We start from the raw sequence: 23,847 nt of genomic DNA on the forward strand, positions 1-23,847 counted from the left end.
GTGTCTCTGCTGCAGGAATTGCTTACTTAGGAGGTGTGTGCAGTGCTAAGAGGAAATGTGTGCTTGCCGAAGACAATGGCCTCAATTTGGCCTTTACCATCGCTCATGAGCTGGGCCACAAGTAAGTATCAGACTCTGGATTGTTCTGCCTCTTTAAATGCTTTTCTGAATACATATTTTTTTCACTCAAATTCTGGAAGTTCTAAAACAGTGCTGCTGAATGCCTTTGCTTCCTCTAGAGTAAGGACCTAGGCCAGCAAGCCTGGGTCCCAACCCTGCAGGGAACCCAAGAGATCACAGAACAGACTGTCTCTGAGAGTGGAAATGCTCATTTGATGTTTGCTTTAAGTCTATTCTTAAAGCACACGCTGTAAAGGGAAGAGATTTTCTCAGTGTTGTCGTGAGTTGTATCCCCTTTCCCGGACCAGCATGATCTTGATTCACTCTAAATATGCCGTTCAAATAATGGGATTTATCTTTGTGCTATTGAATTTCTGGGTTGTTGTTTTTTTTCAGCCAGTTTCAAACAAAGTCCAGCTTTCTGAAGGTAGAATGTCAGTGTCTTAGTTTAAAGAATCATCAGCTATTGCCTTTGCACATGGAAGTTCTTCCCTTCAGGAGGAGAGAACCACAGAACCTTAGAGCCCAAAGATGATGTGGAGAGAATCCGAGGCAGCCTCCTGGTTTTTTTAGATGAGGAAAAAGAAGGTCCGAGGGGTTGAATGGCTGGCCCAAGGCTGAGATCACCTGCAGGAAGTCTCAGGGGGCAGAAAACCAGCTGACTCTCAAACTGTGGCCCGAGGGTTTACTCTTTCTCCTGGAGTAGGTGTCTGTTTTATGTTTCTCTGAAGGAAACATTGTGATATGACTGCTTAAGAACTTTAAATAAATAAATTGAGGAGGCAAAAGCATGCAAAACAATGGAAAAATTTATATTGGACAGAAGAGAACAAAATTTAATGGAAATCTAGTTCTTGGGGAAAAATATATATTGTAAAGTTTTCCCAGTGCCCGAGATAGTAAGATGCCTGGAACCCTAAAGGTGAACTCAAGCTTCTGCAAGAGTAGAGGCAATGAATAAGGAGTACAAAAGCAGTTGTTTTCCCCTAGTATTAGCCATATCTGTGGCTTGATGTTTTTACCTTGTTTTGTTTATCTGGTCCCATTTTAATTTTTTTCACTCCTGTAGATGGGTTTGTTGTTGACTTTTCTGTACCTGCTGGCTATCATGATGTGAGTACAGAGAATGAAAATAATCTTATGTGTATTTCCTGGGACTAAGGGGAAAATAATATGTTATTGGCCAAGAGAAGCAAGATAAGTAGTTATCTCTACGTACACATTTATTTCATCTTGACAGTATTTCAGAAATATTGGTGACAACACTTTGCCATACTAGTTTGCCTACACTACTAGAAAATACTTTTTTTAAATTATTTGTAATCAAATTTGTATTCATATCTCAGATTTGTTAAGAACAAAAAACAACTAGAAAACCCCACCCAATAGTGGTTGCTGAAAGAAAAGTACAAATGAGTATGGATGGCTTTGGCAAACATCTTCTCACTATCAAATGCCCCACCCAGCCTGTCGCAGTACAGCGGAATCAACTCCCTAACAGTTGTGAGAATGCAGAGTTGTCAAAACATTTCCCAACGCGCAGGTTGTGCGGACCTTTGAAGAGATATATTTATGTGAACTGCTGCATCCCATGGCAGCAGTCACCTCTGCATGTGAGCACACAGGGTCTGCCTTTTCTCCTTGGGCATTAAGAACACAGAGCGCCGTTCCTCCCTGATCTGTGCGGTTGTGCTGGATCAAACACTGGCATCTTAACACGGGAGGTCTGCAGATGAATGATTAGATTCAGTCATACTCCAGTAGCCTTTAGCTACAGTCTGTTTAGAATTTCTTGGAGGACTCTTTATAGCTTGCTACTGAACTCTAATTACCTGCAAAAACAAACACCGTATTGTTAATCAAAGCCAATAAATCCTGGTAGCATTTGGTCCCCTCCCTAGTTGGGCGATTATGGTTTTCCCAGAGAAGTCTCTTGTCTCTGATTATTCGAAAGCGTTGGGAAGCAGATCCCCCAAGGATGAAGCCACAGTCTCCCTATCCACGGACCCCTCTGGTCACCTGGCTCAGAGCAGCCCTAGAGGCTCTGCAGAGGCTTGGGAAGGTAGAAGCCATCCTGCACTCTCAGGAAAGCCACTGTCCAGGCTCCTTCACAGATGTGAACCTGGAAACTGTCTATATTTTGGAATAGGGAGGAGTAATTTAACTCCACGTTTCTTAAGTGTGTGTGAACTGAGATAGGATGGATGGTATTCTGTGGACCTGAGCCACTGGTCCATGCTCTCCAACAAAATTTCTTGGTGAAAGTTTTAGAAAACAATAAAGAACACCCCTCTGTGTAACCCTGGAAAATCCCCAGAGAGCTCACCCTCCAGTTCCTAACCATTTAATACTGAAAAGTAAAGATCTCTTCTGAAGGGTGGGTGTGTGTGCCTTTGCACGTGGGCATGCATGGCTGCAGCCCTTCTGCTCCGTACTCAATATACCTCCTGTGAGGAGCAGTGTGAGCACTTACCCTCAGAACCCAATGTTAGGAGAAAAAGTCACTTTCCGTAGGAGCTACACATGCCGTTTATCAGATGACGAGAGTTGCGTAAGTTAACATGATTTCATTTTTGCTCTGGCTTTCAGAAAACACAAAGCTAAGTGTAAGGCTCATTTTTAACATTTAACTCATTGTAGTACTAGAATTTTTCTCCCTCTTTCTAGCATCTGTTTGTATGCATGGTTTTATTTCAAATATTGTGGTTCAAAAATAATTTATTTGGTGCTGTGAACTGGCTCCAATCCAATTTTCAGTAAAATAAGTTCTAAATTATAAATTAAATGAAAAACTCTTCCCATGGTAACATCAATAATGCTGCTTTGGACGTAGGTTAACAATAAAGTAATGATGTTTAAGTCAAATCAGATCTCACTTACTGAGCATCTGCTGTGTACCAGGTACTGTGTTAGATGCTGTGCATTCATTGTGTTATTGAATCAATCCTGTGAGGCAGGTATTATTAGCTTTTACTTTATAGATTAGGAAACTAGTATTACTTTGAAAAATTTTCTAGTCTCTACCTAAAATGATTTGGGATCACTTGTATGATAATATACCCATGCAACAGGGCCATTAAAATAAGGATCCAAAATATAGGTAATAAAGAAGAGAGCTTGTTATATATCCAAAAACCAAGGTACTTTCAGTTTGCCAGCAGCCTAGGCAGAGACGGCAAAAAATGGCATGGTACAGCTGGCTGAAGAAAGCCAATGTGTCCTCAACAGGGGTTTCCCTAGGAAACTCAAGTACTGTGGGTGAGACTGGCAGCTTTCTGATGATCTACCCTGGTAAAGAAGTAGGGTAGAAAAGACTCCAGCCACGGCTTTAGACAGGAACTGATGGATTTGCAATTCCCAATGGCAGTCGTGGAGGAGACCCTGGGAAGGGGCTGTTCTGTGTTTCTTCCTGGAGGATGAGCTGGGTCTGTGGGGCAGCCTTGCTGACAGCAGCTTTGGGGTTTTTAAATGAGCACCTATGACCTTAGTTACCTTCTTGCCCATGAAAGGCTGCCAGATAGGCAGCTGCCCCCCACCTTTTGGTTCACCTAGTGTGAGCTTTGGAAGGCACCTGTCTCCCTGTCTTGTTGTGGTAGCTTGGGAAACCCAGCGGAAAATGAGGCTGTTTTTGTGCCTTTCTTCATCCCACAGTGACCATGAGAAATCGATGGTCCTGAGCATGAGAAGATGTCTTCGATGGACCTCTTTCACTTTAGAGGGCCATAGTTGCCGCTGTTGTTGGTTATGATGGAATCAGTGACATGGGGGAAACAGCCCAGCTGGGCCAACTCTGCCCAGGTTTTTTCCCTCAAGAAACCAGGATGCCTTGTGGTGGAACTCAGTGTCCAGGATATTTATCACTATTTGATTTTAGAGAGAAAGAGGGAGAGCTCGAAGCATTCGTTTTTCTCAGGCAAACTCAACCCTGATTGCTCATGGGAAGAACTCTCCTCAGAAGCTCAGGTCCATGCTGACTGCCCATGAGAAAAATAAAAAACAAAATCAAGTGACACCCTAATGATCAAGGAGAGCTTAGGTAATGACGTTAGTATAGCATTAAAGTGACTGTGCCTAATACGTCTATTGGATTTTTAGAGGATATTGTTTGCTATGATTTGGAATTTTTATAGTGTAAGAAAGAAAGTAAATGGTTCTATGAAAATTGGTTAGAATGCCTTTTGCTTTGGGGAAAGTAGGTCTAATACAGCATGATAAGGCCCAGGGGAGACATTTGATTGACAAGAGCTCTCCCTAGTGCAGTTGGAGGCCAGGAGGGCACAGAACCAAGTCTCAACTGGTTGTTTGGTGCCTGGGGAAACCCAGCGTGCTTCTCAATCAGGTAAGACAGTGCCTGGGAGGTGTCTAAACACAGGGCTTCCAGGTGGGGTGGGGAGAGAGGGGAGGGACTCCACTTAATGCATACTCGGCCACCCACTCAGAAAAACAAAGAGCTTTCCCTTGCAGAAAATAAATCTCTGCTTCTGTCGGATTTAGGAGGCTCTGTTAGATAAGCCTGAGCCAGATCAACACCTGCCTGGAGAGTCAGTCCAAACCATGTGACCTCTCTAGCTCCAGACAGGCCCCAGAGCCATGCCCCATCTTCAGGCCCTCACTACCTGTACTGGGGCTGGGCCTCTCCCCACCTGCTCTTCCTGGGGTTTTTCCTGACTTCCATATGCCCTTTCTTGGGTCTTTCCATTCTGGAATTTACCTCTCCTCTGGTCAGCTGGCTCTACCTGTGGCCTCTGAAAAATGCTGTCTTCATGGAAGCTTGGGAACCCAGCAGATGTGACATCTGGGCCCAGCCTCAGGAGAGGAGCCCCTGAGGCACTTGGAAGTGCCTGTGGCCAAGCCTCTGCCTGATCAGTTAACACCCCCTCTGGGGGAGGGAGCACCTCAGAAGCTCTCCAGGAGATGCCAGGTGCAGCCAGGGTGGAGCTGCCACCAGCATGAGGTCTAGACCTTTTATTGTTGCTTTAGGCCTCATCCACCTTCCTGCTTCCAACTCTTGCTCCCTGACCCTGTCCCTCCAGGCCACCCTCAGGGTTGAGCTGTGGTGCTAGATACGATCCTGCTCTCCTGGCTCCGGCTCACCCCTCTCTAGGTCACCCTGAATTCCGTGCTTCTTGCTGCTGTACCAGGCAGTCATGCTTACGGCTGGTGAGTCAAGTGAGGAAAGGCCCAGCCTTCCTGAAAGTTGCTACCACAGGCAAGCGTAGTCCTGTCATCTCTCACCTGACACCTCCTGGGAGACCTGGAAATGGAAGGGGAGGAACAGAAGGAGGGGGACAGGCAGGGCCCACAGGGGCCTGAGGTACCGAGTACATAGACGCTCCCAAGTGGAGAGAAACATGGGGCTGAGGTTTAACAATACAAATGCCCTGGCAACCAGGAACTGTGTTTGGTGACACTTGTGCACCTGCAGACAAGCAGTTAGTTATAGACAGACCCAGTTGCAACAGTGTGGTGCACAGCTGGGTTCTCAGACCCGCACAAACGCCCCTCGCCCCCTGGAACCAAGCCCACCACTGTGGAAGCACTGCCCTGGCTGATGTCACTTGGAGGAGGGACTCTGTCCTCCTGTTCAGTCCTATGAGGACAGAGGGCAGGTGGGTGGCCACCTCATGCCCTGAAGTAACAAGTGGGATCTCTGGTCCAGACAGGTCACAGGTGAAGCTTGGTATCCCCCAGTAAAGATACCCATCAAAAGCTAGATCCAGGCACTCCGGATGTTTCCAGCTAGAACGTGACACTGTGCAAATGAGTTCGGGGCAGTGGACGTGGGAAAGATGTCCTCTTGAAGTGTGCCTGGGAACACGCTAGCCTGGGGTGCGGCATGGAACACGTACAGAGTCCGATTCCTGGGGATCGTGGCTTATGGGCAGAGGGTGGGCAGGTGTCTGGGGAGCGGAGGAAAAGGGAAGGGACAGCTGTTCTGGGGGAAATGTTCTCATAACTGGAGTCAACACAATTCAAACTGAAAGGAATTGTCTCAGTCCCAGAACAGGAAGTAAGGAAAGCCATTATCTAGATTTGTGAAGAGGGGAAGTATTTGTCTGTGATCTGTGTTAAGAATGAGCTGCCCGGTACGGTACAGGGGGACGCAGTGTGCACATGGGCAGGATGTGAGCAGGTAGGTAGCTCACGAGGGCGGCCGGGCAGCCTGCCAAGTCCTCTGCCTGGGCACGTAACCCGGTGGGCATAGCACGGACATCAGATGGGCTGGCCTTATAAGGAAGGTGCAGCGGAGAGAGGATTTCTGCAAATGTCATAACCGGTTAGAAATCCCAGGAGGAGAGCAAGGGTGCTTTTGTTCTAGTTTGGAATTAGGGCAGTTGTGTTCATGTATGGGTCAACCTTTCTCTCAGAACAGAAAGGGTGGACCCTTCCAGCCCAAGAGGTCTACAGGAAGGGCTGCTTCTAGGGCAAGCAAGTCCCACACTGGGTTTTCAGACGGACTCCTCCCTGGCTCTCTGGGTCTTACCCTCCATCCCTACTCAGCTCCTACAGCCTCCTGCAGGCTCCCCTCCCAGACAGAAGCTTAATTGGTGGTGCCAGTGGTGTTTAGAGCTCTTGGGTTTCACGCAGAGGTGCTCGGAGTGATTTCTGAGTGCCATTTCCTAGGTGTATGAGCATCCCTGGCTCGGCTGCCTTATCCCAATTCCAGAGTCATATCAAACACCCAGGCCTCGTTTACTTTCCTTATTATTTTTAAAAATGTGCTGCTGAAAATTGTAAGGTCTTTGACATTAATTTACAAGCCACCCTCCTTCTCAAGTCTTGGATGAGCTAGAATGACTTGTGACTTCTGGAGGATTGCGGGGTGGCCACAGTGGAGCCTGCACCTGGCACAGCACCTCTTAGCCCTGCTCCGTGTTGCCCTGAGTGAGTCCTTCCTAACAGCTGTGCCTTTCCTTTTTTTCCTCCTTTCTCCATCCCCCGCCCCGACCCCAGACAAATAAAAGCAGAATTTCCTTCTGGTCCCTCCCAGATGAATGATTTTGAATGGGAGGTGCAGTGTCCAGAAGAGCAGGGAACTTTGTCACTGGTGGCCCTGTTTAAATGGCTTCTCTGCCTTAGGGAGCAATTTTTCATTGCCCAGCATTAAGAAGAGTTGCAGGGAAATTATCGTGATTTCCTTTGGAGTCTTACCCCTGACTCGGATTGAATGTGAGGAGAGAACACTTCCTCCATTTGACTGGAAAGCCCAGAGCCACTGTTCTTAAGAGGACCTTGACCACAGTCTTCCCAAATCTGCCCAGGCCAGGCCTGGGAGGGAAGACAAACAAAGGGAAAACCATTAAAAGCTCTTCAGCAAGCAGACAGATGTGTTCCCACCTGCATTCTGAGTGGCCAGTCCGAGCAGCTATTGGCTGGATGTTGTCGCCGTGATGGGAAATCCAGCTGGATCTGGGATGTCTCCTGCTCCCAGAGTTTTGTTACTGTGATAGGAAAGGTTACACAAGCTGTGTGGATGTTTGTCTCTACCCCAGGAGTTCTTTGCCCTTAATTATTGGTGGATTTCCTTACCTGAAATGATGTCGTTCGAGATGGTGTTTGAGGAGATGGCAGGGCGGGAGTGGGGAGGGGGAATGAGGGGGTGTGTGAATTGAGTTTGGCTGAAGAACCAAATTTTGAAATCCCCTCAGAACTTCTTTACATTACAGACTATTCCAGGAATTAGACGAGATCCAATTTTCTCGTTAGATTACCAGAGCTTCTGGCAGCTCCTCTTAAGTAGCTTTTCTCCTGGTTCTCAGAGCTGGAAGGGATGTCCAAAGTCATCTCAGCCTCATTTTGCAGACGGCCTCCCTATCCTGTGGCGTGGTGCCTTTTATGCAACTGAACTGATCTCGTGCTGAGGCCAAGCCCTCCCCATGTGGCTCTTCTGGTAACTGGATTTACTCACCCTTACTGGGAAAGACAGTTTTTGCTTACATGACTGGGGTTTTGTAAGTACTGTGGGAGGTGGCAGAGGTGTGATAGGATGCAAATTTCTCCACAGATGGAGTGCTCTGTTATAGATGGAATGTTTGTGTCCCCCAAAATTCATATGCTGAAACCTAATCCCCAGAGTGATGGTACATGGAGGTGGGACCTTTGAGCAGTAAGTAGCTCAAGAGGGTGGAGCCCTCATGAATGGGATTAGTGCCCTTGTAAGAAGAGGCCGGAGAGCTAACTAGCTCTCTTTCGGCCATGTGAGGAAACAACGAGAAAGCAGCCTCTGCAACCCAGGAAAGGGCCTTCACTAGAACCTCACCATGCTGGCACCTTGATCTTGGACTTCCAGCCTCTACAACTGTGAGAAATAAATTTCTATTGTTGATAAGCCACCCAGTTTATGGTATTTTGTTGTGGCTTACACATGCCCACATTCTCCCAACGTATTTGGTTTCATGCCTGAAATCCTTATTCATCCACTGCCCACTGCTGATGGAAAATTCCAAAGACCTGAGGGTAGTTGCACATCTCTGAGTCCCTGGGAACTTTGCCACCAGCCCAGTCAATGGCACATTCTGGGAAAGAGCCCTCCTCTCCTAATCCATTTTTAGGCACAGAGGGCGTGCTCCCACCTTGCCCGGAGGTGGTAGTTTTGCCAGATGATGGTGGTGGCAGACAGGACCAGCAGAGGGGCTTGAGGGGTCCGGGGAAGCTAAGAAATCATGTACTTTGTTCCTGACGTCAAAACAGAGCACAGGGGCCTGCGTAGTTGCCAGGGGCCTGCGTGAGGATCTGGGAGTGGCCTCTCTTGGAGAAAACATAAATAAGTAGATGGATATAGAATGTGGGAGGTTGTTAAGTTTCCCCAAGAGTCACTGGAAGCATGACAAAGGCGTCCTCTTGTTAACCACAGCCGCGCTTCTGTGGTGTTGAAGAAGGGGCAGGTGTGAAGTGAGCCTGGTGATTCACGGACACTATTATCAGGAGCAAAGAGAGAATGAGAAGAAGATGGCTTGGTCAGTTCTGAACGGAGCTGGGACAAATCTTGGGGTTGCCAAAGTCCCCGGAGAGGCTGATGCTGGCGCGGGGCTGGCAGCCACTGGAGAAGCTGGGCCCCTGACGTGGGGGCTGAAGTGTTACTTGGGCAGGGGGGTGAACCTGCGCCTACACCAGGGCCATGGTGTAGCTAGCTTATAGTGTATAGTGTAGTGTAGCTTAAGTTGTTAAAGAGAAGCGGGCAGAGAAACAGCAGTGGATCTCTAAGTGAAACTCACACCAAGAACCTGGTGAGTCCAGTAGGACCCCTGCCACGGGACAGCTTCAGACTGAGGACCAAATGATAGGTGGCCTGCCGATGACTGCAAGGCACATGCAGATTGGTTTCTGGTCAGAGGAGCCTTCCAGGCAGGAGCACGTGCTTACTGGGTAAATGACACCTAACAAACCTGTGGTTGGCTGCGTTGGTGGCTCTGTGGTGGGGGGAACACCAGGATTAACTAAGGGCCTATGCATCTTTGTGGCCTGTGCTCTGCCGTCACCAAGGAGGGGCAGAAACTGCTCCAGCGGCAAGAGAGAGCTACCATGAAGAAAAAGGCGGTCGGCTTGCTGCTGGCTGCCTGGTCCATGTAGAGCTTGGCTTACTCAGCAGAGCAAGCTCCCAGAACCCCTCTCCTTTCCTGTTCCCCCCTCCAGCCACCCCAACCTGAACTGTTCTTACTGACTTGATGGTTATCACCTGGAACTCCCTCATCCCATGCCCCATTCAGAATCTGGCAGAGAGTGAGGCAGCCCCACGTGTGGAGCTGCACCAGGGACACTGGAAAAACAACTAACTACAACTGCACCAGCACCTTGCTCTTCAGAGGGTAGGCCCAGGACTAGCAGCATCTTGTCACCGGGGAGCCTGTTAGAAATGCAGGGTCCAAGCCCAGCTGGGTGATTCCTGTGCATGTGATACTTTGAGAAGAATGGTTAAAGCATGTCGAAGCGGTAGCCCTTTCAGCCGGCCCCATCTTAGTGCAGTGCTTGCTTCTAGCTATATATTGTACCTGTGTGTGTGTGTGCATGTGTGTACACATATAAACATAGATTTGTATATATGGAGTTGAAGGGAAAAACCTTATTTTTTTTTCATTTTTAAGATTTTGGTCTATGGGGAGTTTTTAGAATAACTTTCTTGCCGTGGCTTTGGAATCTTTTCTGTGGTCCCTTTTCACCCGTGGTTCATTTACCACCCATACAGTGCCAGCAGCCTCTGACTAGTCTTCAGCGGGCTTCCAGAGTCGATGCTGTGTTTCCACTCAGCTTCCTCTACAGCTTGGAGACCAACTTTCCTTGTAGTCATGGTTGGTACATCCTACTTGTTAAAAGAGACCCCACTCTAGTCTAAACATTTAACTTGATGTATCATAAAATCTGGTAAATTTTTGGCTAAATTCCAGAAGGTCAAACTCATGGATATCGACAGACCTGTTCGGGAACGCGCTGGTCAAGCAGAATTTGGTGTGAGATGAGATGAGTGAGATGAGGGTGTGTGAGATGGGGGGTTTCCATGAAAAAGATGGAAGGAAGTAACAGGACTGAAACACTGAACAAAAATGTCAAACACTCCTGAAAAGCCCCCAAAGCGGTCATCTTTGACATCCCCAAAGGGCAGCTGAGGTCCTTGGCCTAAGGCCTTGAAATCCTGGCATTCCTGTCTTGCCCCCTCCAGTCTCCCTTTCAGTTTTTATTCTCAGTTTGGAGGCAGAAGCCGATGTGTGAGTGTCTGTGCTTTTCCTAAGGGCGACTTCTTCCCAGCCTCGCTGCCAGTGACCTGCGTGTGCAGAGTCCATCCCAGGGTTGCCCCGTTGGTAGAATTACACAGCGGGCAAGTCAGCCTTTTGATTGTTTTTGTATCTAATATCAAAGACGTTGTTTTCTCTTTTCACATTTGCTGGTATTACCCAAGGTCTGGAAGACAAGTGCAGCCCCCAAATGTTATGTGGAAACTTCTGGAATATGAGAGTTTAGAGTGAGCCCTGAAGTCCAGGACCCTGGTCACTTCTGGCTGCAACATGAAATTGAATCACTTGGGCCTAGAAGCCTGTCTGCCTTGGGGGCTTAAGCCTGGCGATTGCCTGGCATTGGTTTTCAGAACTTCTTATTCTCTGGTCCTTGTTGTGTATATAACAACTCCTGCATGGTGATTACAAAATTCATTTTCTTGTGAAAAATGGCTCAGGAAAGAAAACTATGAGGGCTGGTTACCAAAGTGGAAAGAAAGTTAAAGAGCCCCCCAAAGTGATCCTACTTTCAAACTTGCAGATTTGCAGAGGGTTGTAAAGATACCCCTTTTGAAGGCCAAGGTCACCTTGTGTTTTGAAGAGCCAGACCTGAGGGACGCTGGCTTTGGTAACTCAGTTGCCTTTATCACTGGGCACACTCGTCATGACTGGACTGCCCAGCGAGTCCCACCCAGTTTTCATACACCCCTTTAGAGGTTGTACACTACACCTTGTACCAGTAAGAACTGAAGACCCAGATAATGGAGGAGGTGATGAGAGATCAACCAGGTGCTTCACATGATTTGGGCTCTCTAGGCCCAGATTGAGAGAGCTTGTTTGCAAATGAGAGCACCAACAGCTTTGATAACCGTGGAGGAGCAATGAGGGAAAGCAGGGGGTGCTAAAGACTAAAATAGGCAAATGCTGTCATGCAAGAGGGAAATGAGACAAATGGCATACAGTTTAGACTTAGGATATTAATATTGTTTGTAGGAAAGATTCCAGATTGGCTTATCAAACAATTTGTGAGTGCTCAGAATTAAAAGAGGCAATCCTAGAAGTCAGTCGAGAATCTACTGACAAGCCATCCCCAACAGGTCATACAGAGGTAGAGAATGTAAAATGCAAATTTCACCAAGGTTTCTGCAAAACACTTAACACTTCTCATGGGAAATATGGGGGACTGTGGGCTGGATACTGCTGCAGTTATTTGAACTTGTAACCTGAACCTTACTCAAAGCATGATTATTAGTAGAGAAGAAAGTTCATAAAATTTGAGCTCCCTGGAAACACGCAAGGTAGTGTTCATTTCCTCACTCTGGGGTATTTGCACAGAGCTAGTTCCTTGCAGCCTGGGGGTTGAAGGAAAGATTCTTGGAGGATGAGGAGGGTTGAGCTGATCTCTGAACTCACATCAAACCCTCCTCTTGTTGATCCTGTGACCCCTGCACAACATAAAGGACAAAATAGACCGGGATCTGGATAGTGCCCAGACCCCAAGGCAAAGCTGGCAGCACAGATACACCCCCATTGAACAGTAGTCCGTTTCATGGGTTTATTATACAAGCTTGTTTTCCGTGTTTTACAGCCATTAGTTCATTCAGTCCTCCCCACCATCCGGTGGGGTAAGTACTGTCATTCTCCCCGTTTTACAGGTAAGGAAACTGAGGCACAGAGAGGTTAAGCAACTCACCACAGCCCTGGAGCTTATAGGTGATGGAACCAGGATTATCATAATATAAAGTTATGGTGCATTTGGAAGTAGGATCATATGTAACAGGCTATTTGTTGTGGAGCGTGAAGTACAGGGCAGTCAACCCCATAAAAGGGCCATGTTGAGAGTCCTCAGAGAGGAGGCAGAAGTGGGGGATTAGGCACTGAGGGAGGGGTCTGCATTTGGAGGAGCTGCGTCAGCATGAGACGGTGGAGGAGGGATGAGTGGGGCAGGGGGGCGGGAGCCAGGGACACAGCGGGACAGGATGCAGGTCCTCTGCAGGAAGTGACTGTGACAGGGGGCTTAGGGAGGCCTGGTCTGGTGGTGGATGGAGAGAAGGTGGTGACAGTCCAGAGAGGGAGGAGCTCTGCCGGAGAACATGTACTCTGGCATCTGTGCAGCCAGCGACTGTCAAGGGGCACATGGGAAAGGTAGGGCCCATGCTGTCCCCTAGGGCACAGGCCTCCAAGGTTCTGCCCAAATGTGCAGCCCAGGCCTGCAGCTTTAATGCAGGTCCTCAGGGAGTAAAGCCTGAAGGCAGCTTTGCTGCAGGTTAAGCAAATCACTTAATCTCCCTGTGCCACCCCCCCCAGCTTCCCCATCTGTATAATGGGCACACTGACTTTCCCTTCATCATAGCATGGTTAGGAGGATTCAAGGAGTCAGTGCTGGCTTTGGTACTGGAATGAGCTGGTATAGACTCAACTTTTCCCTGCTCCTCTCCTTTAAATGCAACCAAATACCTTGGGAATGATTCAACAGACAATAACAAAAGGGCTATGAAAGCTGGAAAGAAGAAGCCAGGTTGGCTGGGGACTTTAGGACCTGAGGAACAACAGCATGGTGAGTTCCAGGGCTTTCTTTTTACCTCCCATGTATCCTGGACTTGGTACCTAGAGGTCTGCGACCTGGAACCATCAACAGATATAAACATAAACCGCAAAAACAGCCTGCTTCTTGGCCAGTGGACTGGGAAAGGCAGAGCCCACTGAGACCTTGTGGGGAGCCCGCTACACCCATTCCATACACAGGATGTGTTGGGCTGGCAGACCTACAGGCCACTGCAGCAGTGAACCCCAGCTCCTGTCCCACAGCCAGGACACAACGGGCAACCGAATCTGCTGGCTGCAGCAGCAGCAGCAGCAGCAGCGAAGGCCTCTGCCTCCCTGCCCTTGTCCCAGTGGCACAAGGAGACCCAGGCTCAGCAGCTTCTCCCTCCCATACGCCTCCCGGCACAAGGTGGCCTGGCAACACCAGGCAACCCACGGGAATGCCTTCCGCCCCACAGATGTCACAGTAGGGAATGAACAGGAGGCCCGACAGCATTATTTTCAGGTGCCGATGGAACACTCACCAAGATAGCAGCAATCACGCCAAACATGGGCCGGGATGCAGAGGAACCAGGTCGCTCATGCACTGCTGGTGGGGAAGTAATATGGCATGGCCACTCTGGAAAACAGTTTGGCAGTTCCTTTTAAAACTAAGACCCAGTGGTTGTACTCCTGGGCATTTATCCCAGAGAAATAAAAACTTATTTTTACCCAGAGACTTGTACTTGAATGTTTATAGCAGCTTTTGGTCATAACAGCCAAAAGATTGAAACTACCCAGATATCTTTCAGTGGGTGAATACTTAAACTGATACATCCATACCATGGAATACTACTCTGCAATAAAAAATGAACAGATTATGGACACACACAGCCACCTGAATGAACTTCAAGGGAATGATACTGAGTGAAAAAAGCCAGTCTCAAAAGGATGCATACTGCCCGATTCCATTTGTATAACATTCATGATGTAACATAGAAATGGGGGACAGATTAGTGGTTGTTAGGGTTTGAAGGATGGGGCGGAGTGTGGGTATGGCCACAAAGGGGTAGTCTTGATAGGGGTAGGGGTAGTCCACGACTTCTTGATTGTGGTTGTGATTATGGTTACAGGCAGCAGCATGTGTGATAAAATTGCCTAGAACTACACACACAGTGCATACGTAACTGGTGAGATCTGAATAAGCACTATGGGTTGTACCAATGTTCACTCCCTGGTTTTGATATTGCAATGTAGTTATGCAAGGTGTTGCCGTTGGGGGAGGTTGGGCGGGTGGTGCACAGACCCCCCCTGTATTTTTCTTTTCAGCTCCCTGTGCATCTATAATTATTTCAAAAATAAAAGTCTAAAATAAGAGAGAGAATGCCTTGGGGGTCTTCTAGAAATGCAGGTGTCCAGGCCACACTTCACACCAATTAAATCAGGATTTCTGCAGGTAGGATTCAAGCATCTAAATTTTTCTAAACTTCCTTAGGTGATTTGAACACACAGCCAAGTTTGAGGGCCTGTCCTCACTCATGTGAGCAGTTGTCATCCTCCTGGTCATCGTTGTTACAGCTGCAGGAGCAGAGCCCTCCATCTCGCTGTGTGCTGTTTGAAGCACTTTGCATCCATCACCTCATTTCACCATCGATACGGATTCTTTATTTACTATTCTTTATTTACTGCCATTCTTTATTTACTATTCTTTATTCTTTATTTACTGCCATTATTAGGTCTCCTTCCCTGTTGTGGACCAGCTACTGTCTGATGACTCTGGAAGCATAGAAAATGCAGAGCTTCCTCCTCCTTAGGCAGCACATTCACCTCATTTTTAAAAGGAGCCTGAGCGGGTTCTGGTTTGGCGCCATCTCCATGACTCTTCCCTGTAATGAAAGAGAAAAGGCACTTGGAGATTGGAGGGAAACGGTGGTGTTATTTGGGTGTGTTTCATGCTTCTCAAGAGCTCACTCCTGTTTCAGAAGTGGGTTGGGATGAGTGGGCCTTGGGAAGCCTTCACTCGCTGTAGTCTTTGAGTTTTCACATTTGTCTTCCTCCCACCTGGAGAGGGTCCTTTATGGTTTGGACACATCTGTGCTGATGGGTTATGTTGCCATATTGAACCATGGCCAATGGAGCAGGGGAGATGGGGAGCGAGAGAGCGTGAGCACTCGGCCCCGGGGACCTGACCAGCCTTAGGTATGGCTTGTTGGAAACGCTAGTGCATGTGACATTCACGGACACTTAGGATGACGCAGAAAGAAATCACAATGTGGAAGCAGAGAAAGTCCATACCTGTGTGGGTCTGTTTGCCTTTTTTTGACCTCATGACCCAGGCAGCAGGGCCTGGAAGGCGAATCACAGGGCAGGCTGTTGTCTGGGGTTGGTCCTATCATCCTGTTGGAGGACAGTACAGCCTTGTTCCAGGGAACACTTATCATAGCAGGTCAGCCTGTCACTGTTTCCACTGCCTTCAGCACTTGTTCTCTCCCCCCTGCCCTTGCTGTCTTCCTTCTCGTGCTCTGAAAAGAAAATCCTTGGCTGAGAAAAATATTTATATGCCTGTGACTTTGACAAGAATGAATCTGTTGGGGCTGGAGGGCGAGGAGGAGAAGGCAAGTATGTGAAATCTTGCCCCGGAGCATTGCCCTCCTCTGGGGGCGCCAATCTCGTAGACAGTGATTGTTGCCCCTGGAGCTGGAATCAGTGCTGATGTGAGTGCTGAGAGGGAGCTGGTGGTCTCATGAGGCTGAGAATCAAGGGGCAAAGGTGACCCAAGGGTGAGGTGACCCCCGAGGTCTCGAGTCTCCATCCTGCTTGGTGCACGTTCCCGCCCCATCCCCTGCAGGTCCGCTGGCGCCCGGGCCTCAGTCTCCTTTTATGCATTAAGGATTGGAGTGTTAGTTCCTTTTCCTAAAGAATTAGTGTTCTCTTGAAGATCTCCAAATGGAGTAGGGATAAACCTGTGGTATTTGTCATACATGAGCCTTCTGCCACCTTCAGTGAAATCACCCTGACATCTCACCTGGAGGAAAAGCCTTTGGTCGTGGGAATGGCCAAGACGAGGACAGGCAGCTGCACCTTTGACAGCTCACAGCTCAGACCAGCTAGACTCTGTTCTGTCAGTGTTGCCAAATTTGACACTAATCTCTTCTGTAAACACAAGTCGAAAGCAGACATTTAAATAAAGGCCAATATCAAGATTATTTTTTAAAAGGAACAGGGTGACAGGGCACTTGGTACCCTTGCTATTTTGGCTCCTCTTTCACTCCAAAACTGCAACAGAGCCCCACCGGGGCTTAGTGGCCTGTGGCTGGAGGGGGGGAGCGGGGGAGGGGCCATTAGCTCCCCTGGTTGTGGCAGAGGAGACACTGCAACAAGAGGGCTTCTCCTCTGCTGCTTTCTGCCTGGGGCCACACATTCTGGAAGATATGGGGCTCTGGAACCACCCTTTATTGACACTGAGAGGCTTTTTGTCTGAAACACCTTTTCCTTTTACATCTCAGATGGGATTCTGTGGGGAGGGCCTCTTTTCCTGTTTTAATAACCCATTATCAACTACAAAGTTGCCGCTAGTAAAAATATCAATTATTGCTTATGCAATACTTCTGGCATTGCTTGAAACCACATTCCATCCTCTTAACATGATGGTTGCTCTGAGCCAAAATTCAGAGTGGGTTTGAGGACAAGTTGTGTACACAGTCATTTGGACAGCCAAAAGAATATATTTTTATCCTGTAAATTGAATGCCAGTTAAGCAGTAGTGATTACTGCAAGAAGCCATAATTTACACTAGGGGAAGCGAAGATTTTTTTTTAAGATAAAAAGTATTGCTTAAGTATTGCTCAAAAAAATAAAGGGAAAAACAAATAGCAGTTACAAAACCCCCAAAGTCTCAATTTTGTGGAAATTTGAAAAACAAACCCTTGAGTTAAAGAGACTGAGTCCATATATTCAATAACCAAGGTATTTCACAGAGAGTCACACAAACTAGCATTTAATAATTTAGCAACAAGGTGGTTACTGTTCCCAAAATTTGTTCCTTAGAATATTCACCATCAGGGTAGAATTTGTAGATGAAACACTTGGGCCATGTACTTTGTGTGTGTACTTTGTGTGTGTACTTTGTGTACTTTGTGTGTGTACTTTGTGTGTGTACTTTGTGTACTTTGTGTGTGTACTTTGTGTGTGTCCAGAACCTACCGACAGTAATGCCCTTCCTGGCTTCGCCCCCAAATTCGGAATCTGGGCAGAAATAAAGAACGGCGTCAGGATTTTGACTTTGCTAACCAGGAAGTGATTGTCCTTTTGCTTGCTTGGCTGAAAGCGTGATGAGAAGTCCTGCCATTTGTTATGAACTTGGACTTCTCCCTGAAATTTGTGGGTAGAAGGAGAGAAGAGCAAAGGGGGACAAGAATGTGAGCTCAAATACTTGAACTCTGTCACATTATGAAGGGAGGGGGCTTGATCAGTGCTCAGAAGGTGGGCCTGGGTCGTGCATGCATGAAGGCCCATCTCAGCTTGCAATAAGAAAGAGCTGGGCGCTGGCCCTTCCTGAGGATGGCCTGTTTCTAGAGGCAATGTTCTTAGCCCAGTGGGACATTAGACACCCCTGAAAACCCCTGTAAAATACAGGTGCCCGTCCCCTCCTCCGGAAATCCTGATTTACTTGGTGTGTGGTGAGCCCCAGGTATTGGTGTTTCAAAGTTTGCCAGGTGACTCTCACCTGCAGCCAAGGTGGGGCGGTTACTAGTAAAACCATCAGCAATGGCTCTCAGGTGTGCTCCTTGCACAGGCAGCTTCAGCATCTCTAGGGAACTTAATAGAAATGCGAATTCTCATCCTGCCCTCGACCCCCACTCCTTAGACCTACTGAATTAGAAACTCTGGGGCGGAACCCAGCCCTCTGAGTTTTCACAGGCCCACTGGGGGTTTCTAGCAGGCGCTGAAGTCTGAGAACCACTGGTCAACACTGTGGCAGCAGTTCTCAGACTTTAATGGACTTTAGAATCATCTGGGAGCTTTCAAAAATCCAGATACTCAGGATCATGCCTCGTACCAATGAAATCAGAGCCTCTGGTGGGGAGAGCGGGCATCGGGGTTTCCTCTCCAGGAGATCTCACTGTGTGGCCATGTTTGAGAACCAGTGCTTTATAGGAATTGAGCGATGTCCCTCTTAGTCTTAAGATTCTAGAATTTGCCTTTGAAATTCTGTCCTGTCTCTCTAGTGTTAAGTTTCATTAGGCAGGACATAACCTGCCTTAGATCCGGGAAGGGATAACAGAGTCCCTTTTGTTCCGATGGAAGGGGTGGTTGCTTGCTTGTGATATTATTGCTCAGAGAAGGGCTCACGGGGCTCTGCCATGAGGTGAAGCTACCAGCTCACCCTGCCACCTGCATGATAGGCACAGAGACCATAGAGCCATGGGGTGAAGCCTTTTAAGAGGAATTCCCAGATACCACCCAACTGATTTGGTTTTGTTCAGTCTGTTCCATCAATTTACGAACACTCATCAGCACCTTCTGTGTGGCTGGTGCTAGACCAGGCTGCGGGGAGGTTCTGGGATGTTGAGGTGTAAAAAATGGCAAGTCCTGCCCTCAGGGAGGCCCTGAGAGAACGGCCATGTGCTTGGGAGGGATCCCTCTTAGCTGGGAAGGGCCAAGGCTGCTCAGAAAGAAAGTGACCTGCAATCTGGGCTTTACAGGAAGGGGAGGATTTTGGCCGGCAGGGAGAGTGGGAAGGGGTGTCCACACAGAGGTGGAGGGGAGGCAGAGGCACTGGGGTAGTGGCGTCCTGTCGGCATCATGCAAGCACCTGCTGTGGGTCTGGAGCCGGGGTCACTTGGGGCGACACCCCCTCAGCCTGCTGACCCATGGCACACGTTTCATGGCTGGGAGGTGGGATGGAGTACACACCCTACCCCGTCACCCCACCACACCCCACCCCACTTCCTGGTCAAAGAGGAAAAAGCAGAGTCCAAGTAATGAGGCCATAAAGCCCCTACTGATATGTGTGGTTTTAGGGAAGGAAGGGAGTGATGGTCATTAGGAGCAGGAAACAGCCTGTCCTTAGGGTTTCTGCTGTCTGGGACATCCTGTGCCCTTTGGTGTCCCTGAGGGGTCTTTGAACTTTAAGAAGCTGCAGATTCTCTCTGAGCAGCAGGTCCCCCGCTGCAGTCAACTAATCCTCTCCTCTGCACTGCCTTTGAAGGGGTAGGAAGTGCTGGGGGCTGGTTTCCAACATCCATTAAAACACCAGCCCCTGGAAGAATTGGAGACAGAGATTGCCTCCAGGTGGGGGTGATGGGAGGATGTAGGGGGGCCTAGGAAACTACTATGGGGGAGGGGGGACTCAGTTTTCAACTTATGCCCCTTTGTCTCTGAATTTCTACCATACAGTTATTTTAGCTACTCCACACCAGGCCTTCTCCTATTGGCTGAGAAAAACCCTCCCTGAGAAATCAGGCAGTTGTTATTGTTTATGAGTGGAAAGCTTATTAAATCTACACTTCTAAGCAATCAAAGTTGCTAAGTCTAGGTGAAATTGAAAATCTTGGCTAGTTAAGAGATGTCAATGGTTAAAAAGGAAACGAATACTCACTGTCCTTTTGTTTCTTTGGGGGGAAAAGGCCAATATAATACTAATGAATTTAGAGCATTTCTTTTAAGTAAATGCTTCTAAAAGATGGTCATTTTGAGGGCTGACTATGAGGTTTTCCAAAACCAAACCAAATTTCATCCTGCAGTCTGTAGATGACCTTTGAATGATTCCCAATTTGCTGTCTTCTCAAGCCTCTAGACCCAGGTCCAATCCCCATTCACAGGGTGGCTGGGTTGGACGAAGGCAGAACCTGTGAGGTGGACCAGAAATCTGATTTCAGACCAGAACGCGGGAGACCCTTGGTTCCAGGAAGAACTTGCTGCAACTGGCTGTGTGGTGTTGGGTGGTCACCTCTCTCTGGGCTCCAGATTCCACTTAGATGCAGACAGAAGGGCTTCAAGAGCCCTTAAAGTCTCAACTCCTGTGGTTCTTGAGAGCCTGAGTCTCAACTAGAAAAGGAATTAATATCCTGAGCATCAATTTGCTGGCAATATGTTTTTAATGTGCAAAATTTTCAAGCACCAAAAAGGAGAGGCAGGGTGAATATTGCAGAGCACTTCGAGGTTCCCAACCCTGACCCCACACTCTGGGCGTTATTCCCAGAACACACTGCACCCACTCAGCATCTCATGGACCCAGGTACATCTGTCTTCCTCTCCCACCCTCACCCTCCGAGCCTCAGGTATAAATGGGAGGTGGGAGGGTAGGACTGTTGCTAGTAATGTCTCAGAGCTGTGCTTTAGATAAAGGAACTGGGGGGCATCTAAGAAGATGGGGACCAAGTCTGAATCCCCTTCTTGAATGTCACAGGGGCTCCAGGTTGGCGCCCAGAGAACAGAGGTGTGATTCCTCCAAGCTGGGTCCAGGAAAAAGCTCTTGGCTGCTCCCCAGCACCTCTGCTCCCCGAAGCCATGTCCATACTCGGCAGGCCCCTCTCCTCTCCACAATGTCTTGCTGGAAGTCTCAGTGCCCTGAGAGCAGACCTTGAGCCCCTCCAGGTCTGAAGGCTCTCAAGCAGGCTCTCCGCTGCTAACCCTAAGAGGAATTTTCTGTGCCGTCCACGGTCTCCTGAGGGCTCCTGCTGGCCCCCGACCTCTAAGACGGCTACTCCTGCAGGGGTTAGCAGGTTCCCATCCTTTGCCCTCCTTTGGGTCTGGGGGCAGATTTCATCCTCAAAGAGCCAGGCCATGCATGGAGATTTGGAGTATAGACTGCCCAGGCTCAAGTTATGCTTGACCATTTACCAGCTGTTTGACCTTGGGAGAGCTTCTCAACCTCTCTGCCTCAGTTCCTTCATCTGTGAAGTGGGGATGATAATAGTGAGTTCATGTACGCAACATGCACTGCCTGGCATGCTGAAAACGCTATTTCTCTGATCTCCGGGCACGCTCCACGCCACACGCCACCCCCACAGCTCTTGGGTGTGAGGTCTCTGTTGTGTATCACATTTCCTTCCCCTGCTCTCTCAGTATTTTTCCTGCTCTTAGTGTGCCTTTCAGCATCTGTGTTGAGAGGGACCCACCTTGGTCTGAACCTTAGATATGTGTCCTGTGGGCACACGAGTGCTCAGCGCTGTGCCTGGCACGTGACAGATAGCAGAGTCTGGATGAAGCAGAACAGAGTCTGGATGAATGAGGGCATGATTAGAAGGGATTAGGGTATCTGCTTCAGCCCTCCAAATCCTCTGGGGTTTCCCCAGCTCAGACCTCAGTGAGCAGCAGCCTTCAGCAGATGCATGAGTGTATGAATTCCCGCCCCTAAGATGCACATAGCCATGGTGGTGATACCAACGTCATTTCTGCCCCCTCTTTGCTCCATCTGCCACCACAATGCCCAACACACCTGCCATGATAGTCATTCCTCTGGATGGATATGCTGAGGCTGATGGTGTTAAAATGCAAAGTACTTTGGGGACTAGGAAAGGAATGTTCCTCTGAACCAGGGACTTCATGAGGAGAGCAGGAGCAGACAGGTAACCCCGCACCCGGGACATGGTGGGGGAAGGGAAAGAGTCGCCACCCTCTGCCCTTCTCCACCTCACTGCAGAGCTCTGCTGTGTGGGCCCCAGAGGGACCAGGAGCTTTGACCTTGGCCTTCGGAAGCACTCCACAGGGGACAGCTATGGAGGATTCATGGCAGCTATAGATTTCCCTGCAACTGAGAGATCACTCCCCATTTACACATCAGTTTTCTCTCCGTTGTGCACAGAAAGTTCCTTCTTGACATCTGGAGGGTAGCCTATGTTAGCCCGAGATTCACTTCTTTGGAAGGTTTTAGCCATCTTTCCATTTCCTGCCCTATTCAGTCTGGTGCCTGCAGCACCCTCAGACGAATTACACTTTAGGCTAAGAAGCAGAAAGCATATTCTTCTGACTCTCACCCAATTTCCCAGTTTCTTTCAACAAACTAAGTGCCGTGATTCTGCGAGCCCTCTCTTTGGGCAGACTTTCCTCGGCAGAACCTTGGAAGCACACTGCATGAAGGGAAACACTTTGTACTCTTCAGCTCCCTTGCTGTGTTCTTGCTTGATAAGCCAGGCATGTGGTGTTCTCAGAGAGCCAACCTGGAACCAAAATTCAGGGTTGGTCTCCCCAGCACTGCAGGACACTGTTGACAGACTGGCGAGGGGTGAGTGGAGCCACAAGCTCAGACCCACTTATGCAGCATCAACCTGTGTCCTCAGAACCCTCCCCATGCCTCACATGGCCCTCCATCTAGTGCAGCTGGGCCTAAAGGAAGGTCCACTGCAGACTTGAAGGAGACCAGGGGTCCCAGTGAATCATCGTGCAATTTGGGAGGGGGGCTGAGCCTTGTTGGTGCTGCTATAGCGTCTACATGGCTTCATGGCATTCTGGACTTCAGCAGGTCATGTCGGGCCCTTTCCCGGGAGCCCCTTCTGCACTCCAGGCCCAGAGCAGGCCACAGAAGGGATGACAGCCGTGGGGCTGGGATGACATTCACCGTGTCAGTGGTTAATTTTAGAAGAGCTTAGTGCTTTTGTGAAGGCTTCTTTTGAAATAAAAATGTTTCCTCAATAGATTATCTTCCTTTAAAGAGCTAAGGAGAGCCTCACAGAACTTTTTAGCAATAGGAATATCTCCTTTGTTTTGCCTTATTACAACCCACCATTCACTTTTTCAGTTAGTGAAGGCACATGATCTTATGCCATTCTTTGACGGAATTCATTTGTGGTTGAGAATGTCCCAGATTTAAAAGCACACAAGAGGCCTCCGTGGGAAGGCATTTAGAGAATCCCTCTCTTCAGATATCATGGTCTGAAGCAATTTAGGCTGACGTTCTTTTGTTTTCTTGGATGTTCTATAAAGCCTTTGTAGATCTCTAGTTTCTTCCCTTGTATTCCATCACACCACAGCCCTGTGCTTTGGAGGGCTGAGCACAGATGGCACCATTAGCACAACCATTTTGGAGGAAAAATAGGCATGAGGTCATACAAAGAGTCAGTATGAGACAACATGTCTCCCTCCTCTAAATGCCCATGGCTTTCAGCTTCTGATGTCTACACCTGGCACTGAGTCTTCTCCAGTTGTGTCATCAGGTTGTCTTATTTCTCTAAGTATCTGTAAGCCTGTAAGTAATTTGTGGGCCTGGATATACTCCTGTACCAATGTGATGACATCCACAGCTCCTAGCACAATGGAGGTACTCAGGTTAGTTGAATCAGATTCTTGTCTCTGCCTGTATAGTTCAGTGTGGTAGCAATTAGCCACATGTGGGCCTTTAAATTTATCTCAATTAAAATTTAATAAAATCAGAGTTTCAGTTCTTCAGTCATACTAGCACATTCCAAACGCTCCATGGCCACATGTGGCCACTGGCTGCCATATTGGATAGTCACACAGGGAGTGTTGCAGCATCACAGAAGGTTACACTGGACAG

At 48.4% G+C, this 23,847-nt stretch overlaps 1 protein-coding gene across 7 annotated transcripts in view; it reads left to right on the top strand.

The window, feature by feature from the left end:
* The window catches only part of ADAMTS17 (ADAM metallopeptidase with thrombospondin type 1 motif 17), a 346,090-nt gene that overhangs the window by 157,986 nt on the left and 164,257 nt on the right, over window positions 1–23,847 (top strand). For all 7 annotated transcript variants that reach the window (XR_011075535.1, XM_068556841.1, XM_068556842.1 and 4 more), the window contains one exon: window positions 16–121. Coding sequence is in view for 6 of the 7 variants with exons in the window: in XM_068556841.1 (XP_068412942.1) it covers window positions 16–121 (106 nt within the window). In the remaining variant the exon portion in view is untranslated. The remainder of the gene's footprint in view (window positions 1–15; window positions 122–23,847) is intronic.

The sequence above is a fragment of the Eschrichtius robustus genome, chromosome 1 (assembly GCF_028021215.1).
Source record: "Eschrichtius robustus isolate mEscRob2 chromosome 1, mEscRob2.pri, whole genome shotgun sequence".
In the NCBI taxonomy this organism is placed as follows: Eukaryota; Metazoa; Chordata; class Mammalia; order Artiodactyla; family Eschrichtiidae; genus Eschrichtius; species Eschrichtius robustus.